Here is a 14,660-nt window from a genome sequence, read left to right as displayed (position 1 = left end):
CGCAGGAATCGTTTATCGTGTAAACAGCGGTTCGTTAGCTTCATTGTAGATGAGTCATAGCCTCGCGGGAGCCCGTATCGTATACAGAGCTGAAAAGTCGCCCTCGCTCGACTTCTGTTTACAGTTCAAGCTCCACGATATCAATTACGCAATTAAATTCTTAGAAGAGTTCCAAAATGCGCAATTCTCTCTGTGGTTCAAGCCTGTCAAGCATGTAACATTGGCATCTTCATGTTTGGTCAAAATCGGCTCGGGCCAAGTGCCCAATTTCTGCATTGGAGTGAAGTACAAGCCAACAAAAGACTGCGTTGTGCATGCGAAAGTGAACGAACAAGCAGAACTGACTGTTTGCAGCAATGTACAAGTGGATTCCAGGATACGGATCATTACATCGTTCTGTATGGATATGATCCGGTCAAGGTCAGCAAAGAATACGATTGGAGTGGGAATAGAGTGGACTTTTTGTAATTGTTTTTTTGATGATACCCAACAGTGAAGAGAGATATATTAGAGCGGAGTATGAGTATCATAGAAGACGATTCTTGTTACAAAAGAAAGGGCAAGTGCGAGCTTGGTTTCTGCTTGCGTTTGCAGTATTGATAAATCTGGGTTGCATTGTCCTAAATCGGCGCTATCATATTTTTTCATTTACATTGGTTTGTCGTAAGAATTCTTGTTTTCTCTTGACCTAGTATTTTTCTCCTCCTTTTTGTTGGAACTGTATTTTATACAGGTGTTAATAACAATATGGAAGGAGTTGAACGGAAAGGATGAGTACACACCGTATTTGACCAATTCTTCAATAAACTACGCTTCGGACGTGTCAGCACCAAGTTGGGACGATTTAAAGGAGAATTCGGCGCAATACAACCCTATAAAGGAGTTAGATGCACAACCTTCCAAACCCAAGTGGATCAATTGGAAGTCCTTGTCTATTTTATTTTTCTAAAACTTTAGTTCATCGCTCATAAAGAAGGTGAGTGATCATCTCCTGACTCCGCTCATGCAGAAATCGCTGAAGCCCACTCCGATGCGACCTGTAATGGAAGATGGTAGCACTGCTTTTTCTGACATCCGTTCTCATTTACGCCACTCCAGAAATCATCGACCAATACACGACATTGAACAAAGCCAATACCGGTACGAACTGCATCCAATTTTCACCACTCAGACAACACCTATGTGGGCGACCCTGTGTTAAAGGAGCTCGTGTATCGTCCCAGCTATCCGTAATCGAATGGCACGCCTTTCCTCATCGCTAGAACCGCGAAGTCGAAGGAGAAAGTGATCGACACGAAGTACGTGAACACCGAGAAGGCGCGCTCCGTTCGTTTTGTCCTTCCATTTCACCCTCAGATCATCGATAAGCTCTGCATCGAGACTCTTCTCGATCGCTGGTGCGACAATCTCCACCACTTCTTCTACTCCCAAATCAAATCCCAATTCGTTTCCCCCGTTTCCACCATTGACCGCTAGATCGACGCTCTCTCTCAGAACGCCGAGCTCTTCAAGTCAGAGCTCGGAATCCGCGAGGAGACCGTCCTCCATCTGGACTCTTCCTACGTCTGCAAGTACAACAACATCGAATACACCGGAAAAACGCTCTCCGACCTTCTCGACCGCCTCCGCCCCGCGGTTCTCCAAGTGGCCAATCAGAAAACCCAGCTCTTTGGCTTCGGAGGCGCCGCCTCGAAGTCGTTCGGGTGGAATGCCGCGGGGACTCCCGCGGGGACGGGCGATAACGCGGCGGAAGTGAAGCGCGAAAAGGCGGAGAAACTGCTGAAAGCGATCGATCGGCAGCTTCGCGTAGGGAAAACCGCGGGATTTCTACGTAGCTGGAAGCTCTGCTGGGGTTCCAGGGGGAACGGCTGAAGGGATTCGTGCTGCGACGGCTGATGACGCTGGGGAGGTCGCCGTATCTCTCGGAATTCGAATGGAACGAGGGGCAGAATGTGGACTTGGGGAACATTTGCGATTCGAAGGTAGGGAAGGGAAGGGTGTGGGAGGTAGATCCTCATGATGTTCTTTGTGTGGTATATGGATAACGCGCTGGCGCGAAACGGGGGAGCGATGACGCCGACCAATGAATTTTCGAGTTACCATTTCTTCTTGTCGATGAATCCGGTTGCGCCGTATCGGAGTGCGATCTACTTGAAGGAGGAATCAGCACCGCAGACACATTATAATGTGTATTTTGATAATGAAAGATGGGACATTCGTCCGGTATGGTGAACAGAGGGGATTCAAATTCAGGGAGCGGAAAATGTGTTTCAGGCTATCGTCATATTCTTGTATGCGGTGAAATCGTTTAAGAATGTGGGGGATGTGTAAAAATTGTTATTCGTAGAACCATTTCCGGTTTCACAAAGTTCCAGCAGAAGTGGAGAGTATCCTCAAATAATTTTATGTTTTCTTGTTTGTTTGTAATCATCATTTGGTAATGACGTAAAGCCGTTGCAAACGTGTTTTATCAAGGTAAGGGACGAGAGTTGCTTCCAATTTCAACTCATTTTGAACATAAAAATAAAGCCTAAATGAATTCGTTCAGCCAATCAGCTGCCACTCATCTGTGAACAAACATATACTTTATTCATTAAGGGGAATTTAGTTTTGATTCCGCTTGTTTAACTTCAGGTACCGAGTGAACATTATTGAACTGATTACGATACGAGTTGGTGACGGTAAATACGTTAACTAGGTAGGATTTCGAGTAGAGAGTCTTTGTTATCCATAATGAGTGATCAACCATCCGAAGAAATCTACTCCTATCGGTGGCCTGCGACAGGTGAACTATTTCCCGTTGATAACACTGAATCGATTTCATCTATTTCAACCAATCCATTTGAAATCAGCACTGTTGTAGAAAGTCCTGGGGATAGTTCTCAGCGAGTTTTACCGCATTTTGCCGATGCTGTGTTTGGAGAAAATCCAGCATTTCCATATCTGTCCTTAGCAAAAAACACGAAATATGCGTATCACGATGAATGCACACATCTCTGGATTGTATTACTCTTAGGTGAAAACATGTTTGACTCATCGAATGGTTCCAGTGCCTTCCTTTTCGAAGCGGGCAATGCCAGGGGTTTTTGTGACTACTATAATCGTGTAAAGAACCCAAGTACCCCTGGCATGTCGGTGAATACCCGATCCTATCTGCATTACCGCGAAGAAACTGGATCAGAAATCGACTACCCGGTCCAGAGACCGATCTACAGACGTCAGCGCATATCTCGGAGTCTGTACAACTCGTACCCCGGAGTGGCGACTTCATCCAGCCAACCATTTGTTGGTGATGATCATGAGTGTGCGTGTTTCTCGGATCGAATCGACCGCATTCCCCCCGTCTACAAGGCGCGGGAGCCCTCGGAGTTCTTCCCTGGCTCGCCTTCTCTCTCGAGCCCGAGCCTTGACTCGGTTCCTTCCTGCTCGGCGTACGGGCCTCCGCGTCGCTCGCTGCGTTCTGCGAACTCGACCTCGCGGATCCTAGCGAGAACGGCCTCAGAAATGCAGTACGAAGGGATGAGTCCAATGGATCGAATGGATCGAATGGATCGAATGGATCGAATGGATCGGATGAACTTGATGGATCGTGCGGGGTCGCCGCCTCCTTTGCTGAATCGAACGGGATCGCGGCATGGCGTGCCCATCGAGAAACGCCGATTCCTCGACTCCACCGGCTCCATCGCCTCCACCAGCTCCCTCAATTCCATCGGTCCAATGGGTCCAATGGGTCCAATGGGCCAAATGGGTCAAATGGGTCAAATGGGTCAAATGGGTCAGATAGGTCCAATGAGTCAATCAAATTCAAAGAATTCCAACTCTATGTCCCAAATGTCCCAAATGTCCCAAATGTCCCAATTGCCAGCCACGACCCCCATGGCCGGGTCGCCTCTTTCCAATTCGCTGGCTGCGCGGAGTTCCAAATCTCCGCTGCCTCGCAAAAGCTCCGCGCACCGCAGCGACACCCCACTGCCGCCCGGCGAGAACAATCCGCACGCGATCCCCGGAGGCAATCTGTGCTTCGAGTACATGAACCAGGGCAGGTAGAAGCGGCATGCAGGGATGATGATCAGATGTCACCGAATGGAGAGTGGACATATCTGCCGGTTCCGTCACCTCGTTCCGAACCATCCGGACGCGATCGCGGATCGGTATCGGAACGGGCTGCTGAGCGAGGAGGAAATCCGGAAGTTTCAATTGCGACCCTGCGACCCACTCGAAACCAATCCCTTTGCTCCCAGAGATGCCAAGATCTGCTTCGATTTTTTGAATAAGCATGTATGCAGTCGCAATCAGGAGATGAGAGTGTGTCGGTTTCGTCATTTGCTGCCGGGACATCCTGATGCGATACGTGATCGGACGAAGTCTATGATGTCATAGAAGCTTCGTAGGCCTAGTGTGTGAGTGTTTGCGTTTTGGGTTAGTATTGTGTCATTTGCTTGTTTGTTTGTCGAGTCTATATGTATTCAGTATTTGTCTTAGTTCATTTTTAATAGGGATCAATTAGTGGCTCCCTTCGACCACCTATCTCATAACAGCTCAGTATTTGTTTCATCGATCTCCATTACCTCTTTTCTGGATCCGAACACTTTTCCCATTGTGTTGTGTAAGAAATGAATAGAAGAGACGAGAGCAATTCTCTTCCGCCTTCTAAGAGAATGCACGTGGATCTTACTCACGAACCATCTTCTGAAACTATGGTTGATGATTCTGAGTATTCTTACAGTGATAATAACCGTAAGACCAGCCTTTTTCTTCACATCATAGCTTCTGAAGATCCTTTGATTCCTACGAATGATATTCATGTAGTTGACAACAGGTCTTATGTAAGAATTTATTTTCCTTTGATTTTGTAGTGTATAAGACCTGCACGTATCCTAATTTCTGTTGAAGAATTTGTACGCGTTTTGGGGTTAAGATGACCTCTAGGTAAATTGTAAATACATATCAGAGATGCTGCAGTCCCTTTGCAAGCAAGTTGGACTCCTGGTTTCCTTTGATGTATACTCAAACGAATTTACGCTCATTGATTTCCTAAATGCAAACAAGTACGACCTCGTGTTCATCCACCAAACCCTCATCTACGGCAAGCATGGTGACCACCTCATTCTAAATCTTCGCTGTCTTTTATCCTTTACTCCTGTCATCATTGTCGGACTGTCCTCTCTCCTTCTAATCCCCTCACTCTCAGCAGCAGCAACTACGCCTCCCTAATGTCGCTCTGCGACTTCACCGCGTTTCTCCGCGTTCCCTTCACCGACGCCGATCTCCTCCACTACATTCTCAAATACGTTTTCGAGGTCTACGAGGCCAAAGTCTTCCAGACCGACCTCCAGAAAATCCCAAAAAAGCGCAGGCTTCGCTTCGACGGTTTCTCTCACCGCGGTTTTTTTTGAAATGTAGTCATGCGGCTGTTGAACTCCAAATCCCACGCGCCAGCACCAGTGGTCGTGGGGATCCCCGTCCAAATCGACGGTGCGTCTGCTGGCTTGGCGTGACGCGTAGTGACTTCGGAGCACGACGAGGCGTATCTCTCGAAGAAAAACTTCACGATTCCTTCGTGTTTTCAGATTCCCCTTCTCCCCACTGCGTCGGACGCCCCAAATCCCGACACGCCGAAGCCCACACCGAGTCAAGTTGCGCTAGATCCACCCACGGTGGTGCGGGTGAACGTCTCGCAGAGCGGGTTGGATCAATTGGAGAATGAGATGCCGATGCCGAATCTCATCGAGGAGTCGGGGGAGGAGAGGACCGGCAAACGGAGGGTTTCGGCGGGGATGAAGCATGTTCGAGAGAACATTGATTTGTTTGTGGAGGAGTCGACGGAATTGCTGTCGCGAATGAAGATGAACCATATCACAGCGCTCCCCCAGGTTACGCTGCCGCAGACTGTAATGAATGGAAGGAAGTGAGATGTAGTAGGGGTCAGGGTCCAGACAGTATATTTCCATTGCACCACGTGTCTAATTTTGTTTGTATGTGCGGTGTTTGTTCGGGAAAGTGGATTGCGGGGTAAAAATATGGTTGTTGCTGATGTGGATATTAACAAACGTGTAGTTTTTTCTTTTGTTTTGAACACGTTCACAGCAAGGAGTGAATATTAATGGATATGATGTTCATAATTATGTTATAGTCGTTAATAATAATAATAATAATAATAAGTAATATTTGATTCAAAAAGTCAATAACCCTCCCAAATGTGTCTCATCCTGCAGTCTCGCAGAGGAATCCACTCTTTTTTAATAAAAAATATAATGAAATCCTTTTGAGATCGATTGTAAATATGTGATTCCTTGATTACCTAGCAACATCCCACCAACTCCCCTCCAGTTTTCGACATCAATTTTCCTATCAGTACTATACAATATGAAAATCTTCACATTGCGCAATTCATAACAGTGTACCAAAAGTGTTCCCATTTTGTACAAAAACTGTGAAAGAGGTGTATTTCTTGTGGAAGCAATCCCAAGATTAACAAAAATCAGAGAATGCCGCCACTTCAGTGGAGTGAGTCATTCCCTCTGAGTCTTCCAATTCAAGCCAAAACCTAGCATGCCTCGTAAGCATCTTAGCAACTATTGGTCCAGACCCATTTCGACTCATCGTAATACCCATTCTACACAATAGTTTCCACGATTTCACAAAGCCGAATGACCCCAAAAAGTATCAAGAACTACCATGTTCCCCGCGGTGATAATACTCTTATAGATTTGCTTGAATTACCCCATATTGCTTTTGCTATATTCATATAAGCCTCGTCAAAGATGTTTAGTACATGTGCAAAGCGTGCAGTATGTGGAATAAGCCGGTTTAATACCGCTTTCTCTTCCACTGCCCCGAAGGCTTTTATCGCTCAATTTGGCACAAAAAAGAGAGTTGCTATTGATGGAAATGAGGCTGCTGCTCATGCTATCTATCAGGTCTCAGATGCTGCGATGCTTTTCCCCATTACGCCATCTTCTGGTATGGGTGAGCATTGTGATGCTTGGGCGAACAAAGGATTAAAGAATGTCTTTGGACAGAAGGTGGTGATCACTGAGATGCAGGTAAATGGTTTTTCTGGCTCAATGAAGTATAGTCCGAGGCCGGAGCCGCAGGTGCTCTCCATGGCACTCTGACGGGAGGTTTGCTTGGCACAACCTTCTCATCCTCGCAAGGTTTGATGCTGATGGTTCCTAGCATGCACAAGATCTCGGGTGAGCTGCTTCCTGGAGTTATCCACGTCTCCAGCCGTTCGGTTTCCAAGATGACAACTTGCCTGTACTGCGATTACGGCGATGTGTTCCAGACTCGCGCTGTACGTGATGGCGCTGTTTGCTGATCCCTAGACCGGATTTGCGTATCTTTCGTCGCACTCCGTTCAGGAAGCTCACGATTTGGCCTTGGTTTCTCACCTCTCCGCGTACGGCATGCGTTCGGTGTCTCACCCACAGCATCAACAGCAGCATCCCCTTCCTTCATTTCTTCGATGGTTTCCGCACCTCCCACGAAATGTCTTCGATCGAGCTGATCTCCCCGGAGGACATCAAGTCGATCTTCCCCTTCGAGAAGGCTCTGGAGCACAAGAACCGCGGCGTGAACCCTGTTCACCCGTACTCCATCGGTGTGGCCTACGGAGACGACGTGTGGATGCAGACCCTGCAGACGCACCAGCCCTACTACGACGCTGTGCCGGACAAGGTGCAGGCGGCGATGGACCAGGTGGCGAGCATCACGGGTCGTCAGTACCATCTGTTCGACTATGTGGGCGCTCCCGATGCCGAGAACGTGATGGTGCTGATGGGCGCCTCGGCGCAGACCGCGGAGGAGACGGTGGAGTATCTGAACCAGCACGGCGAGAAGGTGGGCGTGATGAAGGTGCATCTGTGGCGCCCGTTCTCGCTGAAGCACTTCGCTGCTGCGCTGCCGAAGACGGTGAAGCAGATCTGCGTGCTGGACAAGGTGCGCGAGGAGAATGCGTACGGAGAGCCGCTGTACCTGGATGTGAACTGCGCGGTGCGCGATCTGGACCGCGACATCAAGGTGATCTGCGGTGAGTTCGGCGTTGCGGGCAAGGAGTTCACGCCGAACCTGGTGAAGGCGGTGTTCGACAACATGAAGGCGGAGAAGCCCAAGACGCATTTCACTCTGGGCGTGGTGGACGACGTGTGCCACACCTCGCTGCCCATTCCCCCGCCGCTCAACACGCTCCCCGACTCCGTCACGCAGTGCATTCTGTACGGACTGGGCTCCGACGGAACGGTGGGCGCCACGCAGGAGGCCGTGAAGCTGATCGTGGAGAACACGCCGCTCTACGCGCAGGCCAACTTCGGCTTCGATGCGCACAAGTCGGGCGGTCTGACGGTGACGGACGTGCGATTCGGTCCGGAGCCGATCAAGGCGGAGTACACGGTGCAGAGCGCGGACTACGTGGGCTGCCACACGACGGCGTACGTGCACAAGTACGACATGCTGAAGCACATCAAGGAGGGCGGAACCTTCGTGCTGAACGCGCCCTGGAAGACGGTGGAGGAGCTGGACGCCAATCTGCCGCCCGCCATCAAGCACCAGATCGCGGAGAAGAAGGTGAAGCTGTACGTGATCGACGCGACGTCGGTGGCGCAGAAGGTGGGACTGCGTCAGCGCATCAACATGGTGATGCAGGCGGTGTTCTTCAAGCTGTCGAAGGTGCTGCCCGAGGACCAGGCCACCAAGCTGATCGCCGACAACATCCGCACCCGCTACGCGAAGAAGGGCGAGGAAGTGGTGAACATGAACATCACCGCCATGGAGCAGGCCGGAAAGGAGCTGGTGGAGATCGACTATCCTTCCTCCTGGATCGACTACAAGATGGAGCCGCTGCGCACGTTCGGTCCGGAAGTGCCCGACTACTTCAAGAATCTGTTCTACCCGACGACGCTGCTGGACGGCGATCGCTTCCCCGTGTCTGCGTTCACTCCGGGCGGAATCCACCCCACCGACACCTCCAAGTACGAGAAGCGAGGCTTCGCCGTGTCGGTGCCGGTGTGGAACAAGGACACCTGCACGCAGTGCAACCAGTGCTCGGTGATGTGCCCGCACGCCGTGATCCGTCCGTTCCTGATGGACGCGGAGGAGACCAAGAAGGCGCCCGCCAGCTTCGTGTCGCTCCCCGCCGTGGGCGACGAGCTGAAGGGTCTGAACTTCCGCATCCAGGCTTCGCCGCTGGACTGCACGGGCTGCGAGGTGTGCGTGAACGTGTGCCCCACGCAGTCGCTGAATATGGAGCCTCTGGGAAGCGTGAAGGACGTGGAGGGCAAGAACTGGGACTTCGCGATGACGCTGACGAACAAGGGCGACCTGGTGGACAAGACCACGGTGAAGGGCTCGCAGTTCCAGCCTCCTCTGATCCAGTTCAACGGAGCGTGCGCTGGCTGCGGTGAGACGCAGTACGTGAAGATGCTGACGCAGCTGTTCGGCAGCAAGATGATCCTGGCCGACGCGATGGGCTGCTCGATGGTGTGGAGCGGAACGTCGGGTCTGATTCCCTTCACGGTGGACAAGAACGGCTACGGCCCGGTGTGGTGCTCGTCGCTGTTCGAGGACCACGCGGAGTACGGCTTCGGCGTGAACAAGGCCAACCAGATCAAGCGCGCGCGCCTGGAGAGCAACATCCAGGCGGCGCTGGCGGATGGCGGCGTGTCCGCGGAGCTGAAGGGCTGCATGAAGAAGTGGCTGTCCAACAAGAACGACAAGGCCGTCTGCGACGAGCTGTTCGAGCAGATGAAGCCGCTGCTGGCCGCCGAGCAGAGCAAGCCCGCGGTGAAGGCGGTGGCGGACTACCAGGACATGCTGCCGGTGATCACGACGTGGCTGTACGGAGGCGACGGCTGGGCGTACGATATCGGCTTTGTGGGTCTGGACCACGTGCTGGCTTCGGGCGAGAACGTGAAGATTATGATTCTGGACACGGAGATGTACGCCAACACGGGAGGCCAGCAGTCGAAGTCCACGCAGATGTCCGCTGTGGCGAAGTTCGCCGCGGGCGGCAAGCGTCTGATGAAGAAGGACATGGGCAAGGTGGCGATGAACTACAAGAACGTGTACGTGGCGTCGATCGCCATCGGTGCGGACGCGCGCCAGGCCATCAAGGCGCTGACGGAAGCGAACAGCTACAACGGACCTGCGCTGATCATCGCGTACTCGCCCTGCCAGCAGCACGGAATGCCCTCGCAGCTGGGAATGAGCCACCAGGCGGACGAGCAGCGCAAGGCGGTGGAGTGCGGCTACTGGCCGCTGTACCGCTACGATCCGCGCCGCGCGGAGAAGGGCGAGAACCCGTTCCAGCTGGATTTCAAGAAGCTGAAGGGCAAGGTGGATGACTTCCTGGAGGGAGAGAATCGGTTCAGCATTCTGACGAGACAGAACCCGGAGGCAGCCAAGGAGCTGCACAAACAGCTGCAGGAGGAGGTCGAGAAGAGACACGCGGAGCGCGTGCGCATGGCGATGTCGGACAAGCAGTTGTGGAAGGAGCTGAACAAGGTGTACGGAAAGAAGAAGTAATAATGTAATAATGTTGACAACTGGGTGTTTGTTGATGAAGCGTGTGCAGTGCGAAGGGGACATGTGGAAAACATGAGTAGGATGAGCAGAGAGAGAGAATAGATTATTGGAAGGGCGAATCCATGGTATTGATTACAGAATGATTTGATTTTGGGAGAAGAAAACGATTTTCATCCACTAAGCAATTTTGCAAACATTTGAGTAGGAATTGGGTAGAGAGCTGACAGGAGTCGGGTTGGTGTAGTGGCTATCACGTTCGCTTCACACGCGAGAGGTCGCGAGTTCGAACCTCGCATCCGATATTTTTTCTTGAATGAAGTTGAAGGCTAATATGGAAAGGAAAGTAATCGATGGCTAACAACACGCTCAAGATCTTTTGCAAATCAGTAATTTATTCGTTTTTTATACATGCAAGCACAAGAAGCTTGCCAGATAGTAGTGGTGAATGCGGATAAGGTGTCAACAGATTGATCAAGTTGTGATGAATAAACAGGAACAGACAACTGATATCAAGTACTCTAAGAACAATCAATTGTGAAAGTAATCCCAATCATAAGCACCCAAGGAATAAGGAAATAGAATGATTTTGGTATAAGGTGCAAAGGAACGATTTGAGAACTATGTTCCACACTACAAAGAGTCTCATTATCATCGACTTAGTGTTAATCAACTTGATTGCTTATGAAATAGACAATGAATGTTGTATGTTGTTGTGAAATGGAAATATGGGATACTCTAACACTCATATCACTGGCGTATGATCTATTAACGATAAATCTAAACAATGAAACGCTTATATTTGCATTAAAATGGTAATAACAGTGGAAAGAGTGTTGAAGAGACCCTTGAGTAATATTAAGAACGAAAATGTAATGAGAATGTGTTATATGTTTACGATTTGTTCTGATATCATGACCTAATAGAAATCAATGAATATTTGTATTAGAACTGCCGGAGAAACATTGATCAAATTCTACACAGATAATAGTGAAAGTATAAAACAAAAACAAATATCCAATCTTGGGGATACAAAGAATTTTATTCCTGATTATAATCCAGCACCTGGAATGGAATTAATATAGTCTTCTAGAGCTTTTGGAATTTCTACTTTAATTACTCATCCATAAAAATTACTATAAATTGATTTCGTTGTTACTTTTCTGAAAGAATTGTCCAATCTAAATTCAAAGTTTTCAGCAATTACATCATTTGCGATATCTAAAATGAAAATAGATTCCATTAAAATACTCTTCAGAATAATTGAACGAGGATTATAGAAACTAGATCCCGAACTTATTATGGATTGCAGATTAGGAATATCTACATCAAAACAACGTTTTAACAATACTTTGTATGTCCAATATACAAGTATCATTATCTTTTCCATAGAATGCTTCTTCACCCAACTGGATAAATGATAGCGATTCAAAATCTATATATATTACTACCTTTCTTTTCTATACTCTTGATACTGATACTAGCAACCTCTCTAAATGCTCCACGACCGATAGTCAATGTATTCAAATTTGGAAAACCTAAAAATCATTATATATAATAGTTTCATTAATACTCGAAATAGAGAAACTTGGAACATTCATGAAATTGTTAGATTCATTTTCAATCGAACCAATTATGAGACTCTGTAATGAAGGAAGTTTCATTAGAGTGAAACTATTTGCATATTTAGAGAAACTATATTCACCAATTTCGATTGATACCAATTTGGAATTGTTATACATTTGGAATACTTTAGTAATCACATCAGGACTATCTTCATTATAGAATGATCGATGACCAATTTTCATTGAAATCAATTCGGGGAAATGATTTAAGCGTACTTCACTTGTGACATCATTGAAACAATCATTTCCAATATCGATTGTTTCGATTGAAGATAATGAACTCATAGAGAATGAAGTGACTTTCTGGAATGATCCGTCCACAATTGTCAATGAAGTCAAATTTGGAAGATCTAAATATTAGTATTATGTATAACATAATAATATAATACTCAATAGAGAGAATGTTGTAGCTTCACTAAATGATCCACGACCAATTATCATGGTTGATAAACTAGGAAGATCTAAATATTAGTAATATGTCATTTAGATAATAATACGCGAAATAGAGAAACTAGGAACATTCATGAAATTGTTAGATTCATTTTCAATAGAACCAATTATAAGACTCTGTAATGAAGGAAGTTTCATTAGAGTGAAACCATTTGCATATTTAGAGAAACTATATTCACCAATTTCGATTGATAACAATTTAGGATTGTTGTAAGCTACAAAACTCTTATGAATTGCCTCATTGTTTGTTTCATCATAGAATGAACTATTACCGATTCTCAATGAAATCAATTCGGGGAAATGATTTAAGCGTACATCACTTGTGACATCACTGAAACAATCATTTCCAATATCAATTGTTTCGATTGAAGATAATGAACTCATAGAGAATGAAGTGACTTTCTGGAATGCTTCATCTCCAATCATTAATGAAACTAAACTATTGAGAGCTATTGATTAAGTCACAATATGTGATAAATAGTACTTGTAGCAGTAAATGATGCAGTAGCTTCACTGAAGGATCCACGACCAATTATCATGGTTGATAAACTAGGAAGATCTAAATATTAGTAATATGTCATTTAGATAATAATACGCGAAATAGAGAAACTTGGAACATTCATGAAATTGTTAGATTCATTTTCAATCGAACCAATTATGAGACTCTGTAATGAAGGAAGTGATGATACTGCGAAGCCACTTCCAAATTTGGAGAAACTATATTCACCAATTTCGATCGATAACAATTTAGAATTGTTGTATATTTGGAATACTTTAGCAATCACATCAGGATTATCTTCATTATAGAATGAACTATTACCGATTCTCAATGAAATCAATTCGGGGAAATGATTTAAGCGTAAATCGTTTGCGATTTATTTGAAACAATCATTTCCAATATCAATTGTTTCGATCAAATTCAATGAACTCATAGAAATTGAAGTGGCATTCTTGAATGATTCATCTCCAATCGTCAATGTTGTCAAACTCGGGAAATCTATCCATTAGAATTCACTCATGCATATTCCTACTAGTAATAGATAGTTTTGGAACATTTTCAAAGTTTCTGGATCCAATTTGGAGAAGTCGTAATGCAGGAAGATTGGATATTGTGAACTCGGTAAAATCGGTGAACATTTGATCTCCAATCTGTATGTGTGTTAACTTCGGACTATTCGTAACGCGGAATCTCTTGGGAGTATCTCCCAGTCTTCTTCCAGTTCCTTCTGAAATATAACTCATTATTGTATCGCCAAAGATCAGATATTCCAAGTTCTCAGCTCCATCAATCATAAAGGCATTCATATCAGGGAAATTGTTTTTCTCAATCCAAAGCATAACCACCTTATCCGTCTTTTGGATCGAGAAAGTTTTACCCGGAACATTGCAACTGTCTTCTTTTAAGTGAACAATCATACTAGAAGCCAGAGCCTCTTCGAAATTATCACAATCAGTCACTTCAGCTATCTGGTCACCTTTCACTAATCCAGCCTCTGAATGGTAGTAATACTCTTTGGGAGACGAATCTGTATTTAAAGCAATATGATCTTCTCCAGCTCTATTCGTAATTAGCAGAGTGGAACCTGCACTCCAAGGACCTCCCTTCACTATAATCTTCATCAATCTTGAAGGCACTTCAACCTGTTCACTGTCACTCCCTTCTCCTGTTAGAGTCATACTGAAAATCTCATTTTTATCATCAACTGCATCCGTGAGCGTCACCGTTCCCGAACCCGTTGGCGTTGTTTTATAACTCGCTGTCAGTTTAATGAGGACCTTATTCGGATCACTAGGAGGCTCTGGAGTGGTAGTTTCTGTATAGCTCATCGAAAAAGCATAACCAGCAATTCCAGCATAATTGGCATTCGTATCATTATCAGTCACAGGAAGCTGAAGTACAATGTTTTCACAAGGTACCACGTTGAATGTGACAATCCACTTCTCTTTATCGTATCCTTTTATCACACCATATAAAGTCGGGTTGTATGCAGCTCCAGTATAGATGTAATCTCCTGTCACATGGTTCGTTACACGAAGACGGAATAGGTCAAGAGCTAAGAGAGAGAC

General features: G+C 46.6%; 4 protein-coding genes; 3 read left to right on the top strand and 1 right to left on the bottom strand.

The window, feature by feature from the left end:
• Positions 1-2,733: 2,733 nt before the first annotated feature.
• GSBLH_T00000188001 (uncharacterized protein) lies at positions 2,734-4,433 on the top strand (the record flags this gene model as incomplete). XM_013038362.1 has 2 exons in its annotated part: positions 2,734-4,043; positions 4,074-4,433. 2 exons carry the CDS (start codon positions 2,734-2,736, stop codon positions 4,378-4,380), a joined length of 1,617 nt encoding a protein of 538 aa, XP_012893816.1. The 3' UTR covers positions 4,381-4,433.
• Positions 4,434-4,496: 63 nt separating this feature from the next.
• Positions 4,497-5,396, top strand: GSBLH_T00000187001 (uncharacterized protein; the record flags this gene model as incomplete). XM_013038361.1 has 5 exons in its annotated part: positions 4,497-4,737; positions 4,768-4,826; positions 4,857-4,898; positions 4,930-5,159; positions 5,192-5,396. Exons 1-5 carry the CDS (start codon positions 4,614-4,616, stop codon positions 5,394-5,396), a joined length of 660 nt encoding a protein of 219 aa, XP_012893815.1. The 5' UTR covers positions 4,497-4,613.
• A 1,368-nt stretch (positions 5,397-6,764) lies between these two features.
• Positions 6,765-10,542, top strand: GSBLH_T00000186001 (Pyruvate:Ferredoxin (flavodoxin) Oxidoreductase (PFO); the record flags this gene model as incomplete). XM_013038360.1 has 4 exons in its annotated part: positions 6,765-7,046; positions 7,079-7,297; positions 7,329-7,402; positions 7,434-10,542. 4 exons carry the CDS (start codon positions 6,765-6,767, stop codon positions 10,519-10,521), a joined length of 3,663 nt encoding a protein of 1,220 aa, XP_012893814.1. The 3' UTR covers positions 10,522-10,542.
• Positions 10,543-11,532: 990 nt separating this feature from the next.
• Positions 11,533-11,896, bottom strand: GSBLH_T00000185001 (uncharacterized protein; the record flags this gene model as incomplete). XM_013038359.1 has 3 exons in its annotated part: positions 11,533-11,625; positions 11,656-11,739; positions 11,770-11,896. 3 exons carry the CDS (start codon positions 11,894-11,896, stop codon positions 11,570-11,572), a joined length of 267 nt encoding a protein of 88 aa, XP_012893813.1. The 3' UTR covers positions 11,533-11,569.
• Between the last annotated feature and the right edge of the window lie 2,764 nt (positions 11,897-14,660).

This window comes from Blastocystis hominis (assembly GCF_000151665.1).
Source record: "Blastocystis hominis, Singapore isolate B (sub-type 7) whole genome shotgun sequence assembly, scaffold_0".
Classification (NCBI taxonomy): Eukaryota; class Bigyra; order Opalinata; family Blastocystidae; genus Blastocystis; species Blastocystis hominis.
The sequence above is the reverse complement of the archived record's forward strand: the minus strand, read 5'-3'. Positions and strand labels throughout refer to the sequence as shown.